The sequence below is a fragment of the Callithrix jacchus genome, chromosome 6, assembly GCF_049354715.1.
Source record: "Callithrix jacchus isolate 240 chromosome 6, calJac240_pri, whole genome shotgun sequence".
NCBI classification, from domain to species: Eukaryota; Metazoa; Chordata; class Mammalia; order Primates; family Cebidae; genus Callithrix; species Callithrix jacchus.
Window position 1 is genome coordinate 63,345,278 of NC_133507.1, and position 21,131 is coordinate 63,366,408.

At 35.5% G+C, this 21,131-nt stretch overlaps 2 protein-coding genes and 1 long non-coding RNA gene across 7 annotated transcripts in view; 2 read left to right on the forward strand and 1 right to left on the reverse strand.

Moving 5' to 3' along the window:
- Positions 1-21,131, forward strand: part of SCN9A (sodium voltage-gated channel alpha subunit 9) — a 198,401-nt gene that overhangs the window by 113,576 nt on the left and 63,694 nt on the right. For both annotated transcript variants that reach the window (XM_054258311.2, XM_054258312.2), the window contains exons 13-17: positions 2,059-2,188; positions 3,272-3,510; positions 5,555-5,728; positions 6,528-6,884; positions 11,218-11,694. In XM_054258311.2, the coding sequence (XP_054114286.2) occupies positions 2,059-2,188; positions 3,272-3,510; positions 5,555-5,728; positions 6,528-6,884; positions 11,218-11,694 (1,377 nt within the window). The remainder of the gene's footprint in view (positions 1-2,058; positions 2,189-3,271; positions 3,511-5,554; positions 5,729-6,527; positions 6,885-11,217; positions 11,695-21,131) is intronic.
- LOC144576646 (uncharacterized) overlaps positions 1-21,131 on the reverse strand; it is a 257,148-nt gene that overhangs the window by 105,515 nt on the left and 130,502 nt on the right. The gene's annotated exons all lie outside the window — the stretch shown is intronic.
- LOC100386055 (ragulator complex protein LAMTOR1) lies at positions 18,709-19,778 on the forward strand. The gene has a single exon (XM_002749371.6). The coding sequence runs from the start codon at positions 18,752-18,754 to the stop codon at positions 19,247-19,249; it is 498 nt and encodes a 165-aa protein (XP_002749417.1). The 5' UTR covers positions 18,709-18,751; the 3' UTR covers positions 19,250-19,778.

Sequence of the window (21,131 nt, forward strand, 5' to 3'; positions counted from 1 at the left end):
GTTGAAACAGATGCTCTCTGTTTCAGAGCTGTGCTCCTAACCACCCACTTTGCTATCTCTCCAATGTGCAGTAGGCTTCTTATCTTGAGAATATTTAGAATGGCTGTGCCTTAGGTCCTTTATATAAGTGAAACATAACTGTTTTCATTTTTAAAAAGTATTTCATCTCGAGTCTATGAATCAAAACAAAATAACTGAAATACATGCATTGATACAAACAAACATAAAAGCAAAACAACCATTTTACAGCAGTTCCAAAGGTTTAGGAGTCATTGAGTGTTCAGAGAAAGGTGTCTGATTAGGCTTGAAAGTGAGATCTTACTTGTTCCTGGAGTTTCCGGGATATCTCTTTAGCTCACTCACTGTGATGTGCTGCATTACTAATATCAGCAAGGGCTTAGACTAACCCAATAAGCTTCGAACACATGCTACATGTTCATATATTTATATTTGCAGACAGTGTAGTATTTTAAGTGAGAATAAAGTTTCATCAAATCCATGGCCACACACCATATTTCAATTTGAATAAATGCATGTGCTTTTAGGTAACATATGACCTCTGTGTGTGCATGACACAGCTTAAGCCCTTCTGTTAAGGTATTTTTCCTTATTGAATGAGCATGTTAAATTTCTGTGGAATCAAACTTTGGTTGCATTTTGTTTTTCAGTGTTGTGGATGATGTGTTCAATATTATGTAATTTATATCAGATTTGGAGATTATTTAATGAAGTTTCTTCATTTAAGAGTTTTTATTAACCATAGAAAAAATCAGTATCACAATAAATCCTCAAGTAAAAACTAGAAAATTAGAGGATACTTATAAGATACAATAGAAATACAATAAACATAAAATTGTGGCACAATATATGGTTTATATGAAAACATGGCACAACAAATGATATAATCTCTATACCTGAAACATGTCTACATGGAAAATAATTTGTTTAATCAAATTCTTGTTTTACAGACTATAGCACAAAAAAAATGTTTTTTGAGACATCCTGTAAAAAGTCAGCTTTTTGACTTTTTTACAGAGATCTCTCAAATGGGTGTGTCTGTCCACATACACATATATGCATAATACAACCATGCACATATTTATGTCTGTATGTCTGTGCTTTGATACACATACCTATATGACTATACCTATACAACCATACAACTTTACAAATCTAGAAATATATTTTAAATAAATAATTATATATATATTTAAAATATATACCACATATCATACACAAGCAGGCAAATACAATACATATGGAGTTGTATAATTGTGTATATATATGTGTGTGTAAGTGTGTTTATTTCTAACCCACACTGAACCAATATAGTGTTTTAAATTTGAATTAGTTTTCAAGTTTCAAAAATAAGACATTTTCTCACAAAAGTATATACACTTATGCTTGAGCTCATATTTTTGCATGGCAATAATATCTAGAGCTGAAGAGAGGTCATTTCTTTCAGATGTAGCTTGCATTCTCCATTTCACTAATTATTATTTTTAAATTGAGTCATTTATCATCATATACTTAGCTCAGTTCATTAGTTTTCCTTGGCAGTAAGAAACAACCATTATATAGCCTCATTAATGTTGTTCCCTCAAAAAAAAGTAATTCCAGAAATTTATCAGAGAATACTGAGATTCTATCCCTTTAGATACACAGCACTACAGCACTTTAATTGTTTTCATGAAGGACTCTCACATGGTAAAACTATCTGAATAAGTTGGACACCCAGAAACATGGAGAGGTGATGATAGTGATATAACAAAAAGCAGCTAGCTTTGTTTTTTATTTCCTAAATATTAAGTCTTTAGTTTTCATGAAAAGAATATGAAGCAAGTAATGTGACTATCCCCATTTTACCAATAATGAAACTGAGACAGTTAAGTAACTCTCCTATGATATATAGACAGTAAATAGCAGAGCCATAGCTTGAACCCAGCAATCTAGTCTCTACTTTTAATTACTCATGATGGCTGTATAAGAAAGATTTTATCCTATACCTACAATTTATTAGGATCCTGTGTTTAAGACATTAATTGACTTCTTTTTTAGGGTACAACCAATCGAATACACAAAAAAAGGCGTTGTAGTTCTTATCTCCTTTCAGAGGATATGCTGAATGATCCCAATCTCAGACAGAGAGCAATGAGTAGAGCAAGCATATTAACAAACACTGTAGAAGGTATGTAATAATATTCTTTTCACCATATAGATTCTTAAATAAAATTAACATAAATCAGGTCAACCTTAAATAGGCCCATGAAGTTCTTAGGAAGAATTCAGAGACTATAAAATAGTTTTAAGCAATGGTAAATATAACCAATGGATACTGATATAATTGTTTTTATGTATTTTATAAAGTTATAAAGTTATCTGCTATTAAAAACAGGGATAGGTAACATAGCAAAATGACTTTGCAAAAACAAAAACAAAAACACACAAAACAGAACAGGTGCTGGGTGATTTGACCTTTCAAAGATAAGTGATTTAGTGGTAATTGATACAGAAAACAAGGTTAACACAGAGCTATGTGATTTTGTCACTATATAATCTTACAAATTACCTCTTCGCTCAAAATTTGTCTCTTCTAATAAGTAAAGATAGTCAAAGGGTGACAACTTTACAAACTGTGCTGACTCCTACTCTCTCCCCTGACATTATGCCCCAGTCCTACCTAGTCCCTAGTCTAACACCTCACCCCCAACATTCCCATCATGGGAGAAGACAAAGTATCTATCCATCCCTTAATTGAATGGTAAGAAGTAAATGGGCTACTGGTGTGAAATGTCTGTTTCATGGGTCCTCCATAAATTATTTCTAGTCACTTGGTTCAAGGATTGTTTTCATATGTGAACTATTACAGTAAGAGTTTTTTTCTGGATAGAGTAGTCTTGTCTTATTGTTGTCATGGGACTACAAACAGAGGCAAAAAAATATGTATATTTGTTGAAAATATATATTTCTCTGTTAAGGAGGCATTGGTTCTCCATTTTACTATCACATTAGGTGCAGTTTTCTCTGAAAGATGCCCACATATCTGCTTGCAGTAATTCATTTCACTTTCTTCCTGTCACTCATGCTTAGGCAATGAACATGTCATACTAGACTTATGTAAGAGGCTATGCTTTCATTGAAACAATACTGTTTTTCAAAATCTAAACCACAAACCTTGTTTCAATATTAGAGTGCCTGGCTGCTTTGTATCTGGTTAGAATTAAAATATACAAATGGCTAACTCCATGTCCTCTGTTTTTTTTTCTCCCAGAACTTGAAGAATCCAGACAAAAATGTCCACCTTGGTGGTACAGGTTTGCACACAAATTCTTGATCTGGAATTGCTCTCCACATTGGATAAAATTCAAAAAGTGTGTCTATTTTATTGTAATGGATCCTTTTGTAGATCTTGCGATTACCATTTGCATAGTTTTAAACACATTATTTATGGCTATGGAACACCATCCAATGACTGAGGAATTCAAAAATGTACTTACTATAGGAAACTTGGTAAGTCTCTTATTGTGTGTTATGTACTCATAGTTTCTCTCTTTAGTTGTCATCATTGTCATCTTATATTTTTTATGTAAGATGAATCTGCAGCCTCATAATTATGCATATTCAGAACTTACCATATGAATGGATTTATAGAGTCAAGTTTCTGGTTATATCTTTTACAATAATTGTGCAGTAGTGTTAAGATCTATAAGCAACAATACTATTTCTATAACGGGTTACCATCTTGGGCATTGATAATGATTTTTTCTTCCAGCATATTTCTTGGGAGCAACACTTAACATTTTTGGTTCTTTCTTACACCTTCATAATTACATTGCTGCTTTTTTTGTAAGTATGCATTTTCAGCAAACCTATGGATGCATTGTTTTGACATAATAGTGTGAAGTGTTTGAGTAGTTGGAGTCCAAAAGATGTGTTCGAATGCCGTTTCTGCATTATATCAGTGATATGGCCTTGGACAAATATTTTAAACTCCATATTATTTAATTTTATCATTTATAAAATAATATTTCATTATAAAATAATAATCATTACTTATAACTATATTTCATTTATCATATTGTTGGGAGGATTGAATACTAGCTACTTATTAGCCTGGCATATAGTAAGTACACAATAAATTAAAGCTATCGTCATCAACATCATTACCATCACAACTTCAATAATTCAATGAAACAAGCCTTAAAAACAGCAATTTTGAGAAACCAAAATGGTTGAACTGGACATAGAAGACTCAAAGATAGGTGAAAAAGTGATTGATAGGCTTCTAGAAGATATAAGATCCAATTAGGAAAATTGATGCCAGAGCAATCTCTGAAATGTGCAGTGCTAGTCACACTAACTTATGGTAAACAAAGCCAGTTTTTGATTATAGATGTAAGGCAGGCACCGCCCTTTATAAGGGCCAGAGAATCCCAGCTTATGGGCTCTTCATAAATCATGAATAACTCTGGGTATCTTTGTCAATGTCTATATAAGATAATTTTACTTTTGCTGTGGTCCCAAACCAACTGATCATTGAAGACCCAAAGTTCTTTTCTTGGTCTATCTTCTTTTCTAAATTGTATACAAATATTCCAAGTTAGAATGTTTTCTCCCATGTACTCTCTAAGTTAGCATTCTTCCTCCCTTCAACTCATCTTTGGAGAAAGGCAGGAATATTTAGTTTCTAATTGTTGGTGGAGGTCCGGATCATGCAAAGAAGTACCTTCTCACTGAGATGACGACGTCCCTGTGAACTCAGAAAGGATTTACTGGTTCACAGCTCTTACCACAACCTCAATCCAGCTGCTCCCTGCCAATCTTGTTGATCCTGTATTATTTGAAAATTGTCTCCTACCATTATAGACCTAAACGTTTCCCTTAGAAAGTTCTTTGGTCAGATTCCTTGAGTCAAAGTGCACCCAAAGAATCCATAAACAAGTCTTTCACTGTTGCCTTTTTAAGTGAGTCCTGTCATACCAGCATCATGAATTAATGATATTTTGCAACGCACTTTTGTGCCAAAGCTTTAGAAGTGTTACTTGAGCTGCCACATTGTCAATTAAATTCTTTTTTCTCTTCTGCTGATAAATCTTTAAAGAGTGAGTCAACATGTTCTTTATTACTCTAACAGTCATCAGATCAGAAAAAAAAAGACTGGCTCAAAATTTCAGTATCAAATTATGTTTTCTTTTTATCTTCTTCCAGCACAAATTTTTGACCCACATAAATTCTTTGAAAATAGTGACTGTGTCAATAATAAAAGGTTTTACTTTTCTGAAATATTAATATGCTCTTCTACAATGCTGTCTAAAAATGATGAGCACTGACAGGAGAGTTAGAGTTTTTCAACCTTTTGATGCTTACATGAGAGCCATGGGAAGAGTGATACCTGGTTTATAGAATTAAGTTAGATAAGAATAAGAATAATAAATAAATAAAGTATTTAGAAAATTGTCTGGAACACAATAAATGCTAAGCAAACTGATTATTATTGTTATGTTCATTCCCTACTTGCTAATATGAACAGAAAAACATTATATTTCTCACTTAGGTCTTTACTGGAATCTTTGCAGCTGAAATGGTATTAAAACTAATTGCCATGGATCCATATGAGTATTTCCAAGTAGGCTGGAATATTTTTGACAGCCTTATTGTGACTTTAAGTTTAGTGGAGCTCTTTCTAGCAGATGTGGAAGGATTATCAGTTCTACGATCATTCAGACTGGTAAACATAAACTAATGTTACCATTATGTTCTATAATAAAGGAGTGTTTCTTTGGTTTGCATTATTATTTAAAACTTTTGGGAATCTGACTCAAAAGGTAAGATTAATCTTGATATCTGTATCTGGTAAAATAAAATCCATTCATTGATAAATGCACTGGAAGAACTAAAACCACATGAATATTTTAATTTTACAATTTTTGAAGATATGCTTAATTCTAATTTGAAGTACATGCTAATATAATAGAAACATTTTTATTATACTAATATAGTGTAATAATTTATTTCACAGCAAGAAGCTTAAGGCTTACAGAGTTTCAACTATTATATGCTCACAACTTTATGGATTTTTTAATTAAAGATCAAATTATTATTCCCCAAAACAGTTGTTGCCTGATCATAATGCAAAAACAAATAAAGACTTTTTAAAGCACATTTTTCTAATAAGCTGGATTTTATCTAAATGTATAAAAGTATTTGATAACAGAATTAAGGATACATTATCAATTCAAAAAGAAATAATATCACGAACTATGATAAGAGACTTCTATAGCAATCCTGAACTAAAAGTATATACTTTCTTCATAATATGTGTTGTAATTGTATTGTGGCAAGTAGAGCAAAATAACAGCATACTGAAAGTAGATGAAAATGCAAAATAAAAATGATTGATTTTAGCCAAATAATAATGACAATAATATAGGACTTAAAGACTGATTTAAACTTTGACCAAAAATCATGATTGGAAACATTGAAAAATTTTCACAATGATTAATATGAAATTTTATATTTGCTTTTAGCTTCGAGTCTTCAAGTTGGCAAAATCCTGGCCAACATTGAACATGCTGATTAAGATCATTGGTAACTCCGTAGGGGCTCTAGGAAACCTCACCTTGGTGTTGGCCATCATCGTTTTCATTTTTGCTGTGGTCGGCATGCAGCTCTTTGGTAAGAGCTACAAAGAATGTGTCTGCAAGATCAATGATGACTGTACGCTCCCACGGTGGCACATGAACGACTTCTTCCACTCCTTCCTGATTGTGTTCCGCGTGCTGTGTGGGGAGTGGATAGAGACCATGTGGGACTGTATGGAGGTCGCTGGTCAAGCCATGTGCCTTATTGTTTACATGATGGTCATGGTCATTGGAAACCTGGTGGTATGTAACCAGATATTCAAATATTTAAAATTTTCTGTGTAAATTATTTTGTGACGATGTGATCTATGTTTATAATTTTGTAATTAATTATATCTAAAAATATTAATTACAACAGAATAGTGATACTTTTAATGCAAGAAAGAACAGGAAAGAGAACCAAATGTATTAGTTTCCCTAGCCAAATAACTCATATTTATATTTTTCAAAATCACTGCTTATTCATTTTAATGCAAAGCTTTCTATCTTTTTCTCTAATTTTGATAGAGATGACATATGCTCTCTTGAAGATATACTAGTAAATAATGTATAATTAAGTTAACAGTAACAAAAACAAAGTTAATAATGGACTAGGGCAAATGAAAGGACCAGTTCCACCACCATATAGCCATGTATAAGACCAGCATCTATAGCAAGAATCAACATCTATGCCCCACAGGCCAAAGCCAGTCTAATGCCTGTTTTTGTGTGGCCCTGGGAGTGGAGAATGATTTTTACATTTTTAAGTAGTTAAAATAATCAAAAAAAGAATAAATGACCCATGCACATTATATGAAATTCAAATTTTAGCATTCATAAATTTTATTCAAATGTGGGCACATTCATTCATTTTTGTATCTTCTATGGCTGCTTTTATATTACAATGGTAGAGATGCATAGCTGCCATAGAAATCCTATGTCCAATAAAGTTCAAAATATTTATTATTTTGCCCTTTACAAAAAAAAGTTTGCCAACCACTGGCCTATATTATCACATGCACATAGCAATCTACCTATTTTTCCAATTAGTGTTTTCTTGGCTTGTACTTTGTTTTATTTTTTCTTCCTTATACTGATTAGTAAAAACTTTCAAGCTTACAAGCAGGAGAAAATTGGGATAAGATGCTCTTCTATAAGCCATTCATCTCAATTCTCGAATCTGCCATGTTGACCTGTCTCAGTTGGTCAGCTTGACATCAAATCTCTCATCAGGTATTCAGAAGGTGGGGTATGGTAACAGCTATACGGTAAGTGCCTTCACTTCCCACTGGGTTGAAAAAATGACTAAAATTTTGTTTTTCTTGCAACCAATATAAAAAAAGGAATTCAGGAAGGGCACGGTGGCTCATGCCTGTAATCCCAGCACTTTGGGAGGCCAAGGTGCGTGAATCAAGAGGTCAGGAGATCGAGACCATTCTTGCCAACATGGTTAAACTCTGTCTCTACTAAAAATACAACAACAACAACAAAAATAGCCAGATGTGGTGGTGGACACCTGTAGTCCCAGCTACTTGGGAGGCTGAAGCAGGAGAATTGCTTGAACCTGGGTGGCAGAGGTTGCAGTGAGCTGAAATCACATCACTGCACTCCAGGCTGGTGACAGAATGAGACTCCATCTCAAAAAAAAAAAAAAAAAAAGGATTCAGAAGTCAGGACAGAAACTTAAATTCATCCAATCACACACTAAATGATACTGTGCCAGTCAAATGCAAAGGAATTTATGCAGCACAAATTCTAGATTCTTACTGCACAAAAATATACATCATGGATTACCATTCTATAATTCTTGATCACCCTCTGGTTATAGTAATAAATGTTTTCCAGTTTCCTTCTAATGTGGAATGAAACACGAATTCCTTCCAATATAGAATGAAATACATATTCTGTTTCTAAGTTTTTTATTTATAATCTCCTATAGCAGGATTTGCTTGTGTAATTCCTTTTTTTTTTTTTTTGAGATGGAGTCTCCCTCTGTCCCCCAGGTTGGAGTGCAGTGGGATGATCTTGGCTTACTGCAACCTCCACCTCCCTCCTGAGTAACTGGGATTTCAGGCGTATACCACTGTGCTGGCTATTTTTTTGTATTTTTAGTAGAGACAGTGTTTTGCCATGTTGGCCAGGCTGGTCTGAAACTCCTGATCTCAGGTGATCTACCCACCTTGGCCTCTGAAGATGCTGGGATTACAGGCGTGAGCCACAGTGCCCAGCTGTGTGTTTTTTCTTACAAAATTTTTGATATAAAATAGTAAAATTGTGAAAGATGTAAATTGTGAAAACATGCCACATCCAAGCCAATGATTACAAATATTTTAAATGTTTATTATTTATTCAGGCATATTCAAAAGAAAAGGCATTAACTTAGCTCTCACATTATCCACTCAATATTTGTTAGGATCTTCTCTGTGAAAAGAAAGGTATTTAGGTATTATTTAGATAGGAAGGCATCGTTTAGGTTTTATTTAGGGTGGAAGACAAAAACCAATCGCCCATCATCTAATCCTTGTTTTTAAGATGCTCATTGGGACACAGAAAAGTGGTACACAAAAGTTATCAGACAAGAAAGAAGTAATGAGTGCTACCAATGAGGTTAAAATAAAATGCTTTCGGCACTTGAAAAAGAGTTCTAGATTGAGATTTGAGGAAAGTTTTTGAAATTGATCTTTGAAGAACAGATAATATAATATTTGAATATGGACACTGGTGTGAGAGTTATTTTTTCCTTTGAGAAACAATATAGATTTATGGTAAATAACAGAGGGGATATATTGGTGAGTGTTTCATTTACATAGAATTAGTGTTAACTAACTCATATTGTTATTCTTTAATTATCAATTCTTGGCAATGAAAGAACACAGAAAAAATTTATAAAGTTGAAAACTAACTCTTGACTAATGAAGGAACTTTCAATATCATATAATTGAAATTTAAGAAAAAATTATATTCCTGTTATAGTCTTCTACAGTAGAGTTATATGCTAAGTTGGCTTCTCTTTTTTAATATATTTATCTAATTTATTCTTTTAGTCATTTTATTGCCAGTTAATTGAAATGGTTAAGAACCATAAGTTTTAGAAGAATGTTTAGAAAAATAGGTTTTGGTCAGCTCTAGTCTGTATCAAGAAAAACGTGAAGACCATTAATCAAAATAAGACTTTGAATCAAGTATATGTTTTATTAATAGTTTTTCTCTCACTTAATGTGATAATACATAGATGATACAAAATGGACTTTATTTTGATTTGTGATACCCACTAGGTTACAGAAATATTAGTGACTTATGATTTTTGAAGGAAAGAAATTTGTCACAACAGCTGTTCTCAACAAGTGAGAACTGCGTGAGCCACTGCACGCTGTTAAAATAGTTTAACACTTGAACGGATTAAGGAAACTAAAGCTGTAAAATAGACCCTCAGGTCCTCACCAATATTCCTATTAAAACACAAATATACACAAACATGTATATCATAGTGAAATATACTTTTTCATTGACAACTATTAAACCATTTCAGGGATTTTTAGCCATTATCAAAATTGTTCTCTATGATTCCCAGACCTCCCATGTCCAGAATTTTCTCCTAAATCGGACTTATTGAGACATAAAAATTTAACCTCCTCTCTTTACTTACGTCTCAGAGAAATTGTTTTAAGTGTGACCAAAATCAGGGGTGAGTACCTTCTCCTCAATTAGGTCTTATTTTGATTTTTAAAACATGAGGCAGATGATTTGGGACATGAAAAGCCTTACATCAAATGCCAATTAAATTACCTCTTTGTTTCCTGAGTAAAACAATGTTTAAATATGATTTTCATGTTTCCAGCCCTGTACTTCAGTGAGAGAGAAAAAAAAAAGATTTAACTCACAAACAAGACTTCGCTTCAAGAGAACAAAAACTGTCCTGACCTCTTTTGTAATCTTTCTAGGGCCAACATAATTGGCAATGAAGTCAGCCAATCATAATGTCATTATCGCATATGAATCAGGTTCAAGGGGCACGTCCTTTTCTGTGCCTTAAAAGTCATGTTAAGGAATACTCTAGCATACTTCTTGGACAGAATATTTTATTACAGGAAGTTTGTAAGTATTTTGTGTTCCATTTGTTGCAACAAGTGACATTGATCTTCCGGTAAAGTGAACACAGATCTTCAGCACAATAGAACATAGTCACAGTTGTCTTATTTTACCCATTTCTCTCATGTAAAAAATTGTAACAACAGATGAATGCTAGGAGAGCTTTTGGGGTACATAAAAGGGAACTTGATTAAGGAACTACTGCTACAGAAATAAACTTAGAAATAATGTAATTATAATGGTAAGGGATCATTCTCTCTGCTCCCCATGGTCATTCTTCCTGGGTATGGCTGACCCTCTGCTGCCGAGTCTGCAGGGGCTAGTTTAGGGAGACAGTGATGAGGAGTCTACCTTCTTCTCTGTCTCTCTCATGTGTTCTTATCTGTGCATGAAAAGGCAGAAATCCTTGTTGCTGGTTTGTATTATGGCCTATATTTGGAAAAGTATGCTTATTTTTTTTATTTCCTGTCTCCCTATTTCTCTACTCCCTCTTCCCACCCTGATATAGGTCCTAAACCTATTTCTGGCTTTATTATTGAGCTCATTTAGTTCAGACAATCTTACAGCAATTGAAGAAGACCCCGATGCAAACAACCTCCAGATTGCAGTATCCAGAATTAAAAAGGGAATAAATTATGTAAAACAAACCTTACGTGAATTTCTTCTAAAAGCATTTTCCAAAAAGCCAAAGATTTCCAGGGAGATAAGACAATCAGAAGATCTGAATACTAAGAAGGAAAACTATATTTCTAACCATACACTCGCTGAAATGAGCAAAGGTCACAAATTCCTCAAGGAAAAAGACAAAATCGGTCATTTTGGAAGCAGTGTGGACAAATACTTGATGGAAGAAAGTGATGGTCAGTCATTTATTCATAACCCCAGCCTCACAGTGACAGTACCAATTGCACCTGGGGAATCTGATTTGGAAAATATGAATACTGAGGAACTTAGCAGTGATTCAGATAGTGAATACAGCAAAGGGGTAAGAATGCTTCATACATGTTCTTTCTCATATTAACAATTAGTATGAAATCAATGGAAATTTTAGATTCCTGTTGTCATAAGTTCTTCTTAACATTGCATATAATGATGGATTGTTTTTTTGTGCTGACATTACACAACAGCTTCCTGAAGATTCATATGGTAAAGTTCTTTTACTAGTTCTTACTAATTAATTTTATCTTACTTAGCTATATATGAAAGCACCAAGTATCTTTGAGCCTTCCCATCCTTCATCCCATGTGTCCTAACAGTTGAAATTACACACAGTCTCCCTCCACAGTGTCTGTTGGAATCCACTTCTCCTCTTCATCACCTTTCCTTTGTACTCACCACTTCTTGCATAAATTACTTCAAGCAGAGTCTCAATTGATATCTCTGCTTCCATTTTGCATTTATTCTAGTTAATTTATTTGACTGATTTTGCTCAGTCCTAATCATGTCACTCCCATGATGAAACCCTAATCCCCAAAGTCAGTCACTCTCTCTCTCTCTTTCTTCTTCCTCTTCCTCCTCCTCCTCCTCCTCTTCTTCTTCTTCTTCTTCCTCTTCCTCTTCTTTTCTTCTTCTTCTTCTTTTTTTTTTTAAATGGAGACTGGTTTTACTCTGTTGCCCAGGCTGAGTGCAGTGGTGCTAATATAGCTTACTGCAACCTTGAACTCCTGGGCTCAAGTGATCCTCCTGCCTCCGCCTCCTTGGTATGTGGAACTATATAGGCCCATGTCACATCACCCAGCTATTTTTTTAAAAAAAAGTTTGTAGAGACAAACTATGTCCCCCAGGCTGGTCTCAAATTACTAGACTCAGGCAGTTCCTCCACCTTTGTCCCCAGTTGCTGAGATTACAGAAGTGAGCCACCATGCCTGGCCATCTCCAAAGTCTCTTGAATTATGTACTGTGCAGAAAGTCTTCACACTACGGCCCTAATCAACTTTGACCAGCTGTACCTCCTAGTGCTCACCTGTAGATTTTTACCTATACCAAACCAATTCCCTTTTAGGCCATAAACATTTTCCACCTGCATGACTTTGCTTGGGATTTCCTTCTCCAGTCAAAATTCTTCAAGTCATCACCCTCTCATTTATCATTTATGAAATTATTAATACATACATCATAGTTGGGTAAGCATTAAATAAATTAATACTTAAATTATTAATACTTAAATCATAGTTGGGTAAGGGTTAATACATGTAAAACATTTAGAACCATACTCAAAGTTCTCAAAATGTTACTCATTTCGTCCTTTCTAATTTCTCCCCAAATAGATGTAGTCTCTTCTCATTTTGAACCGCAAACAATTTTATGCCTCTTCCTGAATTCATTAATCTTAAATTTCAATTTTTTGAGAAATTATGGTATGTATCAAATGATACTGTAAATTCATCAAGAACAGGAATTCTTTAAGAGCTTTTTTGTACCCTTCTCTTCCACCCTTACCTGTATATTTCTAGTGAGTCAATGTTTGCATCAAACTCTATTTTTATTGTGAAATATAATAACCACGAGTATTATCACAAATTATTTTTATGGCATTGCTTCAAAGTCTTAAGATATCATTTAAAAATAATCTTTTCTTTCTCTTGCTTATGTTAGACAGTATTTGACAGGTATTTACCAAATAGCTTCTATCTCCTTAATTTATTAAGACTCCACCCCCCATGAATTCATAGTGGACTTGGAAAAAATATTATATGGAATTATCATGACCGATACATATCAGATATATATATGCAAAATGTTCAGGAGACTGAGGTATGAGAACCACTTGAGCCCTGAGTTGTGGTGAGCAGAGATCGCACCACTGTACTCCAGCTTGGGCTACAAAGTGAGACTCTGTCTCAAAAACAATAAATACATAAAATTAAATTAAAACAAAATGAAATAAAATGATCTACATTTAATGGAGTGAATAAATAATTAAAATATATAAATTATAATATATATTTCTGTGTAGCCCAAGACATTTTTTCTAAGATGGCAAAGTAAGGAATAAAATATAGTCATTCATCCGTACCTATGGGGGAGTGGTTCCAAGGCTCCCCAAAGAGACTAAATTCTGCAGATGATCAAATTCTTTATATAAAATGGCACAGTGTTTACTACATAACCTACACACATTCTCTCGTATGTACACTGTAAATTATCTTCAGATTACTTATAATGTAAATGTAAATCACTAACACTATGTAAATATTTGTTTTACTATATTTTTTATTTGTACTATTTTTATTGTGGTATTTTTATGTTTACTTTTTCCATTTATTTTCCATCTGTAGTTGGTTGACAACAGATGTGGAACCCAGGGATACAGAGGATCAGCTGTATTTTATTTGTATATTTTAAAATCTTTTACATGGAAGAAGTAATACTCCCAAAATCTTAAAAGTGTGTTCATTTCAGCTTAAAGTTGGAAAATCAGATTCTACATAAACCTTTTAAGGAGGTTTAGTATCATATGGAAAGGGAAACTAACTCAATCACCCATTGTTTTCTGCTAAAGAAAATTAAAACTATAAATTTCAATCACCTGGAAGACAGTTACTCTCAGAATAAAACTGGAACTCTAGGTGTTAAAGCACTTCAGGGGCTAGGCAAAGTCAACCAAAGACTTCTGAAATTATTCCTTAACACTTACAAGGAATTATTTCTTACCTGTTCATTATACTTTTGTTTAAAGCCAATGACTGACCTTTCATGGATCTCCTTAGCTGCTGACAAAATTCTAATTCTTAGTATGTCAAGTTGTAGCATTTTTAAGGAAACCTTACTGAACTTTCCATTTAGCACTTCATTTTCTAACTGAAAAAGTGAGTTCACTAAAAGGAAGTGATTTTATTCACAGTTATAAAGCTAGAATTATATAGTTATGTAGTTATAAAGGCAGAGTCATGTCAAGAATCCCCGTCTTGTGACTTATAGCTCAATGGAATTTCTACCGCTCTTCTTCTTTCTTTGTCCATTTGAAAGACAAAACAAAAATTCCTACTGGACTTAATTTCCACTTTGTGTCCCCTGGGGTATAAAGCCATGCAGTTATAGAATTTGTATATCTGTGGCATGCAGATGAAGGTTGTGTTGTCATAGTGGTCAGCTATCTTTTATAGTTAGTGATTTTATTTGTATTTTGTAACTGAAATAGATTATATTAATAATCCATAAAATTACTCTGCCACTGATTATATGAGCCCTTCCTAAAGAGTATGAAATTGAGTGCCATATAAACTGAGATGTCTGAAGACCATTTCATGTTAATTTTCTAATATTCTTGATTTTCATTATTTTTTTCTCATTACATAATAGTCATATCTACATGATAGAAGAGTATACATTGTTATTCTATTATAATTCTATGGTATGCACAATATAATATGCAGGGGGTTGTGGCTACCTTAGAGTTTGTAGTGAAAGATACACAAACTAGTATTTTTAAGTCATTTAGTATAGTGTTTGAATTAGCAAGTCATAAAAAAAGTTTTTATGGTCATTGATTTCAGCATCATCATTTTTACATAAGAAGTCAGGTTCTTAGTGCTACTGAATAATCACTCTATTGATTGCTAGCCTTGCTGTGCGGAAGCTAAAAAACTTCTTCAACAGAGTGAAGAGACAACCTACAGAACGGGAAAATATATTTGTAAACTATGCATCTGATAATGGGTTAATATCTAAAACATATAAGGAACTCAACTCAACAACAACAACAACAACAACAACAAATAATTCAAAAATGGACAAAAGACCTGAATAGGTATTTCTCAAAAGAAGACATAGAATTGCCAACAGATTTATACAAATATGCTAATATCATTAATCACCAGAGAAATTCAAATCAAACCTATAATGAGGTATCTCCTCACTCTACTTAGAATGGCTACTATCAAAAATCAAAAGATAAGTATCACAAGGATGTGGAGAAAAGGGAACCCTTACACACTGATTGTGAGAATATAAATTAGTACATCCATTATGGAAGGCAATATGAGAATTCCTCAAAAAATTAAAAATAGAACTTTCATATGATCCAGCAGTACAAATACTAGGCAAATATCAAGATGAAATGAAATCAGTAAGTTAAAGAGATACAGTAAATGTAGAATACTGTACTCCTATGTTTATTGTTTCACTCTTCACAATAGCCAACTTATCATATTAACCTAAATGATCAACAGATAAATGCATAAAGAAAATGTAGTACATATGCAAAATGGAATGCCATTCAACCATAAAAAATAATGCAATGCTGTTACTTATGGCAACATGAATGAACCTGGATGATGTTATGTTAACTGAAGTCAGTCAGGCACAGAAAGTCAACTCTCTCACTCATATGTGGAATCTAGAATTTTCATAGAAGTAGATAGTAGAATAGTGGTTATCTGAGCATGGGGAGGCTTGGAGGAGCAAGGTATGGGGAAAGACTGGTCAATAGGTACAAAGCTACACTGAGATAGGGAGAATAAGTTCTGGTGTTCTACTGAATGTTTGGATGACTAGAATTAACCGTAATATTTTAAAAATAGCTAAAAGTTTGTAAATGGTCTCACAAAGAAATGATAAATGTTTAAAGCTATGGATCTGCTAGTTATCCCATTTGATCATTATATAACATTTAACGTGTACCCCACAAATATGTACAATTATGTGTCAAAAAATAAGTTGTAAAATAAATGATGCTAACTTAATCCCTAGCTTACTTAGGTTCAGGTTTCTGAGATATTATTTCCTTTATTCTGGGGCTATGGATATATTTCCCCTTTTGCTTGTTTAAGAACCTGCATTTTGAGCAAGGGGAAAAATAATCACTTACCTTTGATATCTCTCCCTCTTCTCTCACCACCCAAAACCCTCTCCTTTATGGCCTAGCATCCTGGCTTCTAAATATAGTTTATGGAGAGTTTTCAATGCTCTCCTAGTGTAAGTTTTCAGGTAAGCAGATTTCCTTACCCTGACAGACAGTTAAAAATACACTCCAGAATCAAATCAAAATATTTTACAGTAAAACATCTTACCTGAAAGTAAGCAAAGAGATGAGTTTAAACAAACAATTTAGTCAAATATCTTAAACAATCCTGAGGAAACTAATGGAAATAGAATGATAGCACTTCTCTGAAGATACAGTGTCAGAATCAAGAAAGGCATGCTGTTATCTCAAAGGTACCTATGAGAATAATACTCTTTTCACTGTTTCTAAAAATTCAGGCACTGAATTGATGGCTCTTCTCAAAGTCAGCCTTCTCTTGAAGTGCAATGAAGCCCTCCAAGCACACTCCAAACATTAACAGCATGCTACCCAGATTTTTACTATTAGCAGTGAAGTGCTTCCTTGTTATGAACCTTAAAGGAAGCATGTAATGCACCCATTCGTCAATAAATATTTATCACACCCTACTATGCTTTAAGCACTGTGCGAAGAATTCCTGTAGGGGAAGAATATCATGTTCTCACACAGCTGCAATAATTTCATATCAGAATTAACTTGCAAGTTAAAATATAAGGGCTCAGGTTCTAGATATATGAGATTGTGAGCTGATCTAAGGATGTATTAGTTTCCTAGGGCTGTTGTAACAAATTAGCACAAACTACATGGCCATATTTATTCTTTTGACAGTTCTGGAGGCTAGAAGTTTAGTATCAAGGTCTGAGCAAGGCCATGCTTTCTCTAGAGGCTCTACTGAGGATCCTACCTTGCTGCTTTCTAGCTTTGGTGGTTGCTGGCAATCCTTGCAGCTTGAAGCTGCATCATCCCAATCTCTGTCCCCATACCCACATAGTGTTCTCCCTTTGTGTCTCTGTTGTTTCTTCTTATAAGGATGCTAATTATATTGAATTTGGACTCACACTAATGACATTATCTTAATTATATCTGCAAAGACCGTATTTCCAAATAAGGTCACATTCAAACATACCAGGGTTAGAACTTCAACATATGTTTTGGGGGAATACAATTCAACCCATAACAAGGAATTTTGACTTATAAGACTGGATGGGTATTGATGCAATTAGGAATACACTGGTGGAGGAGAAAATTGAGAAGGTAGGAGAGATGAAAAGTTTAATTTGGTGGCATCATAATTTTGAGCTACTTGCAGTATAGGCAGTGAACCTGACCAGGAGGTATATGGAAACATAAATCTTAAGGAAAGAAGAAGAGTCAGAGTTATAGATAGGTTGGAATTTTGTTTGTCAATTTATATTAATCACAGGATTACGAAGGGAGTCAGTTACCTGGGAAACCAATAATGAGTGAGAAATCTTTTGTTTGTCTAAGATTTACTGAGGAGTGTTTTCAGGAATGATACCTAACATCTGGAAAAAGTGAGGGATGCAAAATAATTGGACAGAGAGGTAAGTTTGCCACAGAGATCTCGGCTGATCCTGTTGGCATCTCTGGTGCTGGGATGACCCTTTGGAGTAGTCTAAAAACAGCAAGAGAGGTCAGGCCTTTTTTCTCCACACCATTCATTGGATATAGGCTCTCCCTCTACCCTTTCTGGGTGAGGGGTATAACCTGAAATGAAGCACCTCCCTTCTGCCACAGCAATGCCAAAGAGAAACTCAGATGTGAGTCTTCAGCAACCAACACTTTTGGCAGCTGGAGGAATGAGAGGCTCACTGGAAAGCAGGATATGGACAGTGCCTTACAGTGTCTACCACATGATAGAAACACAGACAGCAACTGAGAACAGTGGATCAAATACATTTAAGAGGTGGAAGCAAAAGAAGAAAGCGCATGCGTGCATGCACTCACACACACACACACACACACACACACACACAGAAAAAATGTATACAGTAGCCCCATTAAGCACATTATATATAATTTTCCTCTTTGTGACCACCTTAGGAAGTAAATATAATTCATCTAATTTGCAGATGACTGGGATTCTAAAAGATTAAGATTCAGTTAGTCATGGATGTGTCTGGGGGTCTTTTTAAATTTAAACCCCAAGCTTTAATTATTATACTACATGCCATAGAAAGGCAAGAGAATGAGTAGGACTAATAATTATTTTCGCTGAGCGCCCGGCCCGACCCCGGCCATGGGGTACTGCCATAGCAGCGAGAACGAGGACTCGGACCAGGACCGAGAGGAGCGGAAGCTGCTGCTGGACCCTAGCAGTCCCCCTACCAAAGCTCTCAATGGAGCTGAGCCCAACTACCACAGCCTGCCTTCCACTCGCACAGATGAGCAGGCCCTGCTCTCTTCCATCCTTGCCAAGACAGCCAGCAACATCATTGATGTGTCTGCTGCAGACTCACAGGGCATGGAGCAGCACGAGTACATGGACCGTGCCAGGCAGTACAGCACCCACTTGGCAGTGCTGAGCAGCAGCCTGACCCATTGGAAGAAGCTGCCACCTTTGCCATCTCTTACCAGCCAGCCCCCCAGCCAGCCCCACCAAGTGCTGGCCAGCGAGCCTATCCCATTCTCCGATTTGCAGCAGGTCTCCAGGATAGCTGCTTATGCCTACAGTGCACTTTCTCAGATCCGTGTGGACGCAAAAGAGGAGCTGGTTGTACAGTTTGGGATTCCATGAAGAGAGGGGTCCTTGGAAAGCTCTTCTCCTCTCTTCATCCCATCTCTACCCCAACCCCCTGGCCCCCAGCCTCACTGCGGCTTATATGGTACCCTAACCTGCTACTAATCACAGAGAAAAATGTGAAGAAGGAGGAGAAGAGCAAGGCTAGAAGCCTGAGCAAGTGAGGGTAGAACCTTTTGGGACTGGCCTTTGAAGCCCTGGCCAGGGATGGGGTGGGGGCCAAAAGGACAGAGCCTGGTATGTCTTCATAGTCATTGAGAATGTGAAGATACCGATTTGGGTGGGGGGTTGATCATCAGAGGACCTAGGGATATCCCCTTCCCACCCTCTCTCTTGGCCTCAGAGTCACTCCTGCCCCCTCTCCCTGACTTGGTGCTCACATGCACCTCATTAGGGTTTGTGACCAGGGTCTGGATGAGCTTGAATTGGAATGAATTCAGTTTGCATTTCTAGAACCCTGGGTTTTTACATGTTTGGTCTTTTTTTGTTTTGTCACCCTCGATAAAGGAAGTATATTCATCCAAAATAATAATAATAATTATTATTTTCTGCTTTTTTTTTTTTTTTTTTTGCTGCTTTCCACCCCTTCACCTATACTATATCTGGCATTTCTCCGGATGCTATCTCTCCCCAACTCTCCACCTCCTGCTGTCCCTCCCCTATTTCCCCCCAACAGACCCCAGTGTGTGATGCTCCCCTCCCTGTGTCCATGTGTTATCATTGTTCAACACCCGCCTATGAGTGAGAACATGCAGTGTTTGATTTTCTGTTCTTGTGTCAGTTTGCTGAGAATGATGGTTTCCAGGTTCATCCATGTCCCTACAAAGGACACGAACTCATCATTTTTTATGGCTGCATAATTTTTTTCCTGTCCAGTCTATCATCAATGGGCATTTGGGTTGGTTCCAGGTCTTTGCTATTGTAAACTGTGCTGCAATAAACATTAGTGTGCATGTGTCCTTATAGTAGAACAATTTATAGTCCTCTGGATATATACCCAGTAATGGGATTGCTGGGTCAAATGGAAGTTCTATTTCTAGGTCCTTGAGGAATTGCCACACTGTCTTCCACAATGGTTGAACTAATTTACACTCCCACCAACCATGTAAAAGTGTTCCTTTTTCTCCACATCCTCTCCAGAAACTGTTGTCTCCAGATTTTTTAATGATTGCCATTCTAACTGCTGTGAGATGGTATCTCAATGTAGTTTTGATTTGCATTTCTCTAATGATCAGTGATGATGAATACTTTTTCATATGTTTCTTGGCCTCATGTCTGTCTTCTTTTGTAAAGTGTTTGTTCATATCCTTCGCCCACTTTTGAATAGTCTTGGTTTTTTTCTTGTAAATCTGTTTTAGTTCTTTATAGATTCTGGATATCAGCCCTTTGTTAGATAGATAGACTGAAAAAATTTTTTTCCCATTCTGTTGGTTGCCGATTCACTCTAATGACTGTTTCTTTTGCCGTGCAGAAGCTGTGGAGTTTGATTAGGTCCCATTTGTCTATTTTGGATTTTGTTGCCAGTGCTTCTGGTGTTTTGGTCATGGACTCCTTGCCTATGCCTATGTCCTGAATGGTTTTGCCTAGATTTTCTTCCAGGGTTTTTATGGTGCCAGGTCTTATGTTTAGGTCTTTAATCCATCTGGAGTTAATTTTAACATATGGTGTCAGGAAGGGGTGCAGTTTCTGCTTTCTGCACATAGCTAGCCAGTTTTCCCAACACCATTTTTTAAACAGGGACTCCTTTCCCCATTGCTTGTTTTTGTCAGGTTTGTCAAAGATTAGATGGTTGTAGATATGTTGTATTGCCTCCAATGCCTCTGTTTTGTTCCATTGGTCTATGTCTCTGTTTTGGTACCAGTACCATGCTATTTTGATT

What these genes read in the sequence shown, in the direction of transcription:
- LOC100386055 (XM_002749371.6), top strand. Translation starts at nt 18,752, where the DNA reads ATGGGGTACTGCCATAGCAGCGAGAACGAGGACTCGGACCAGGACCGA.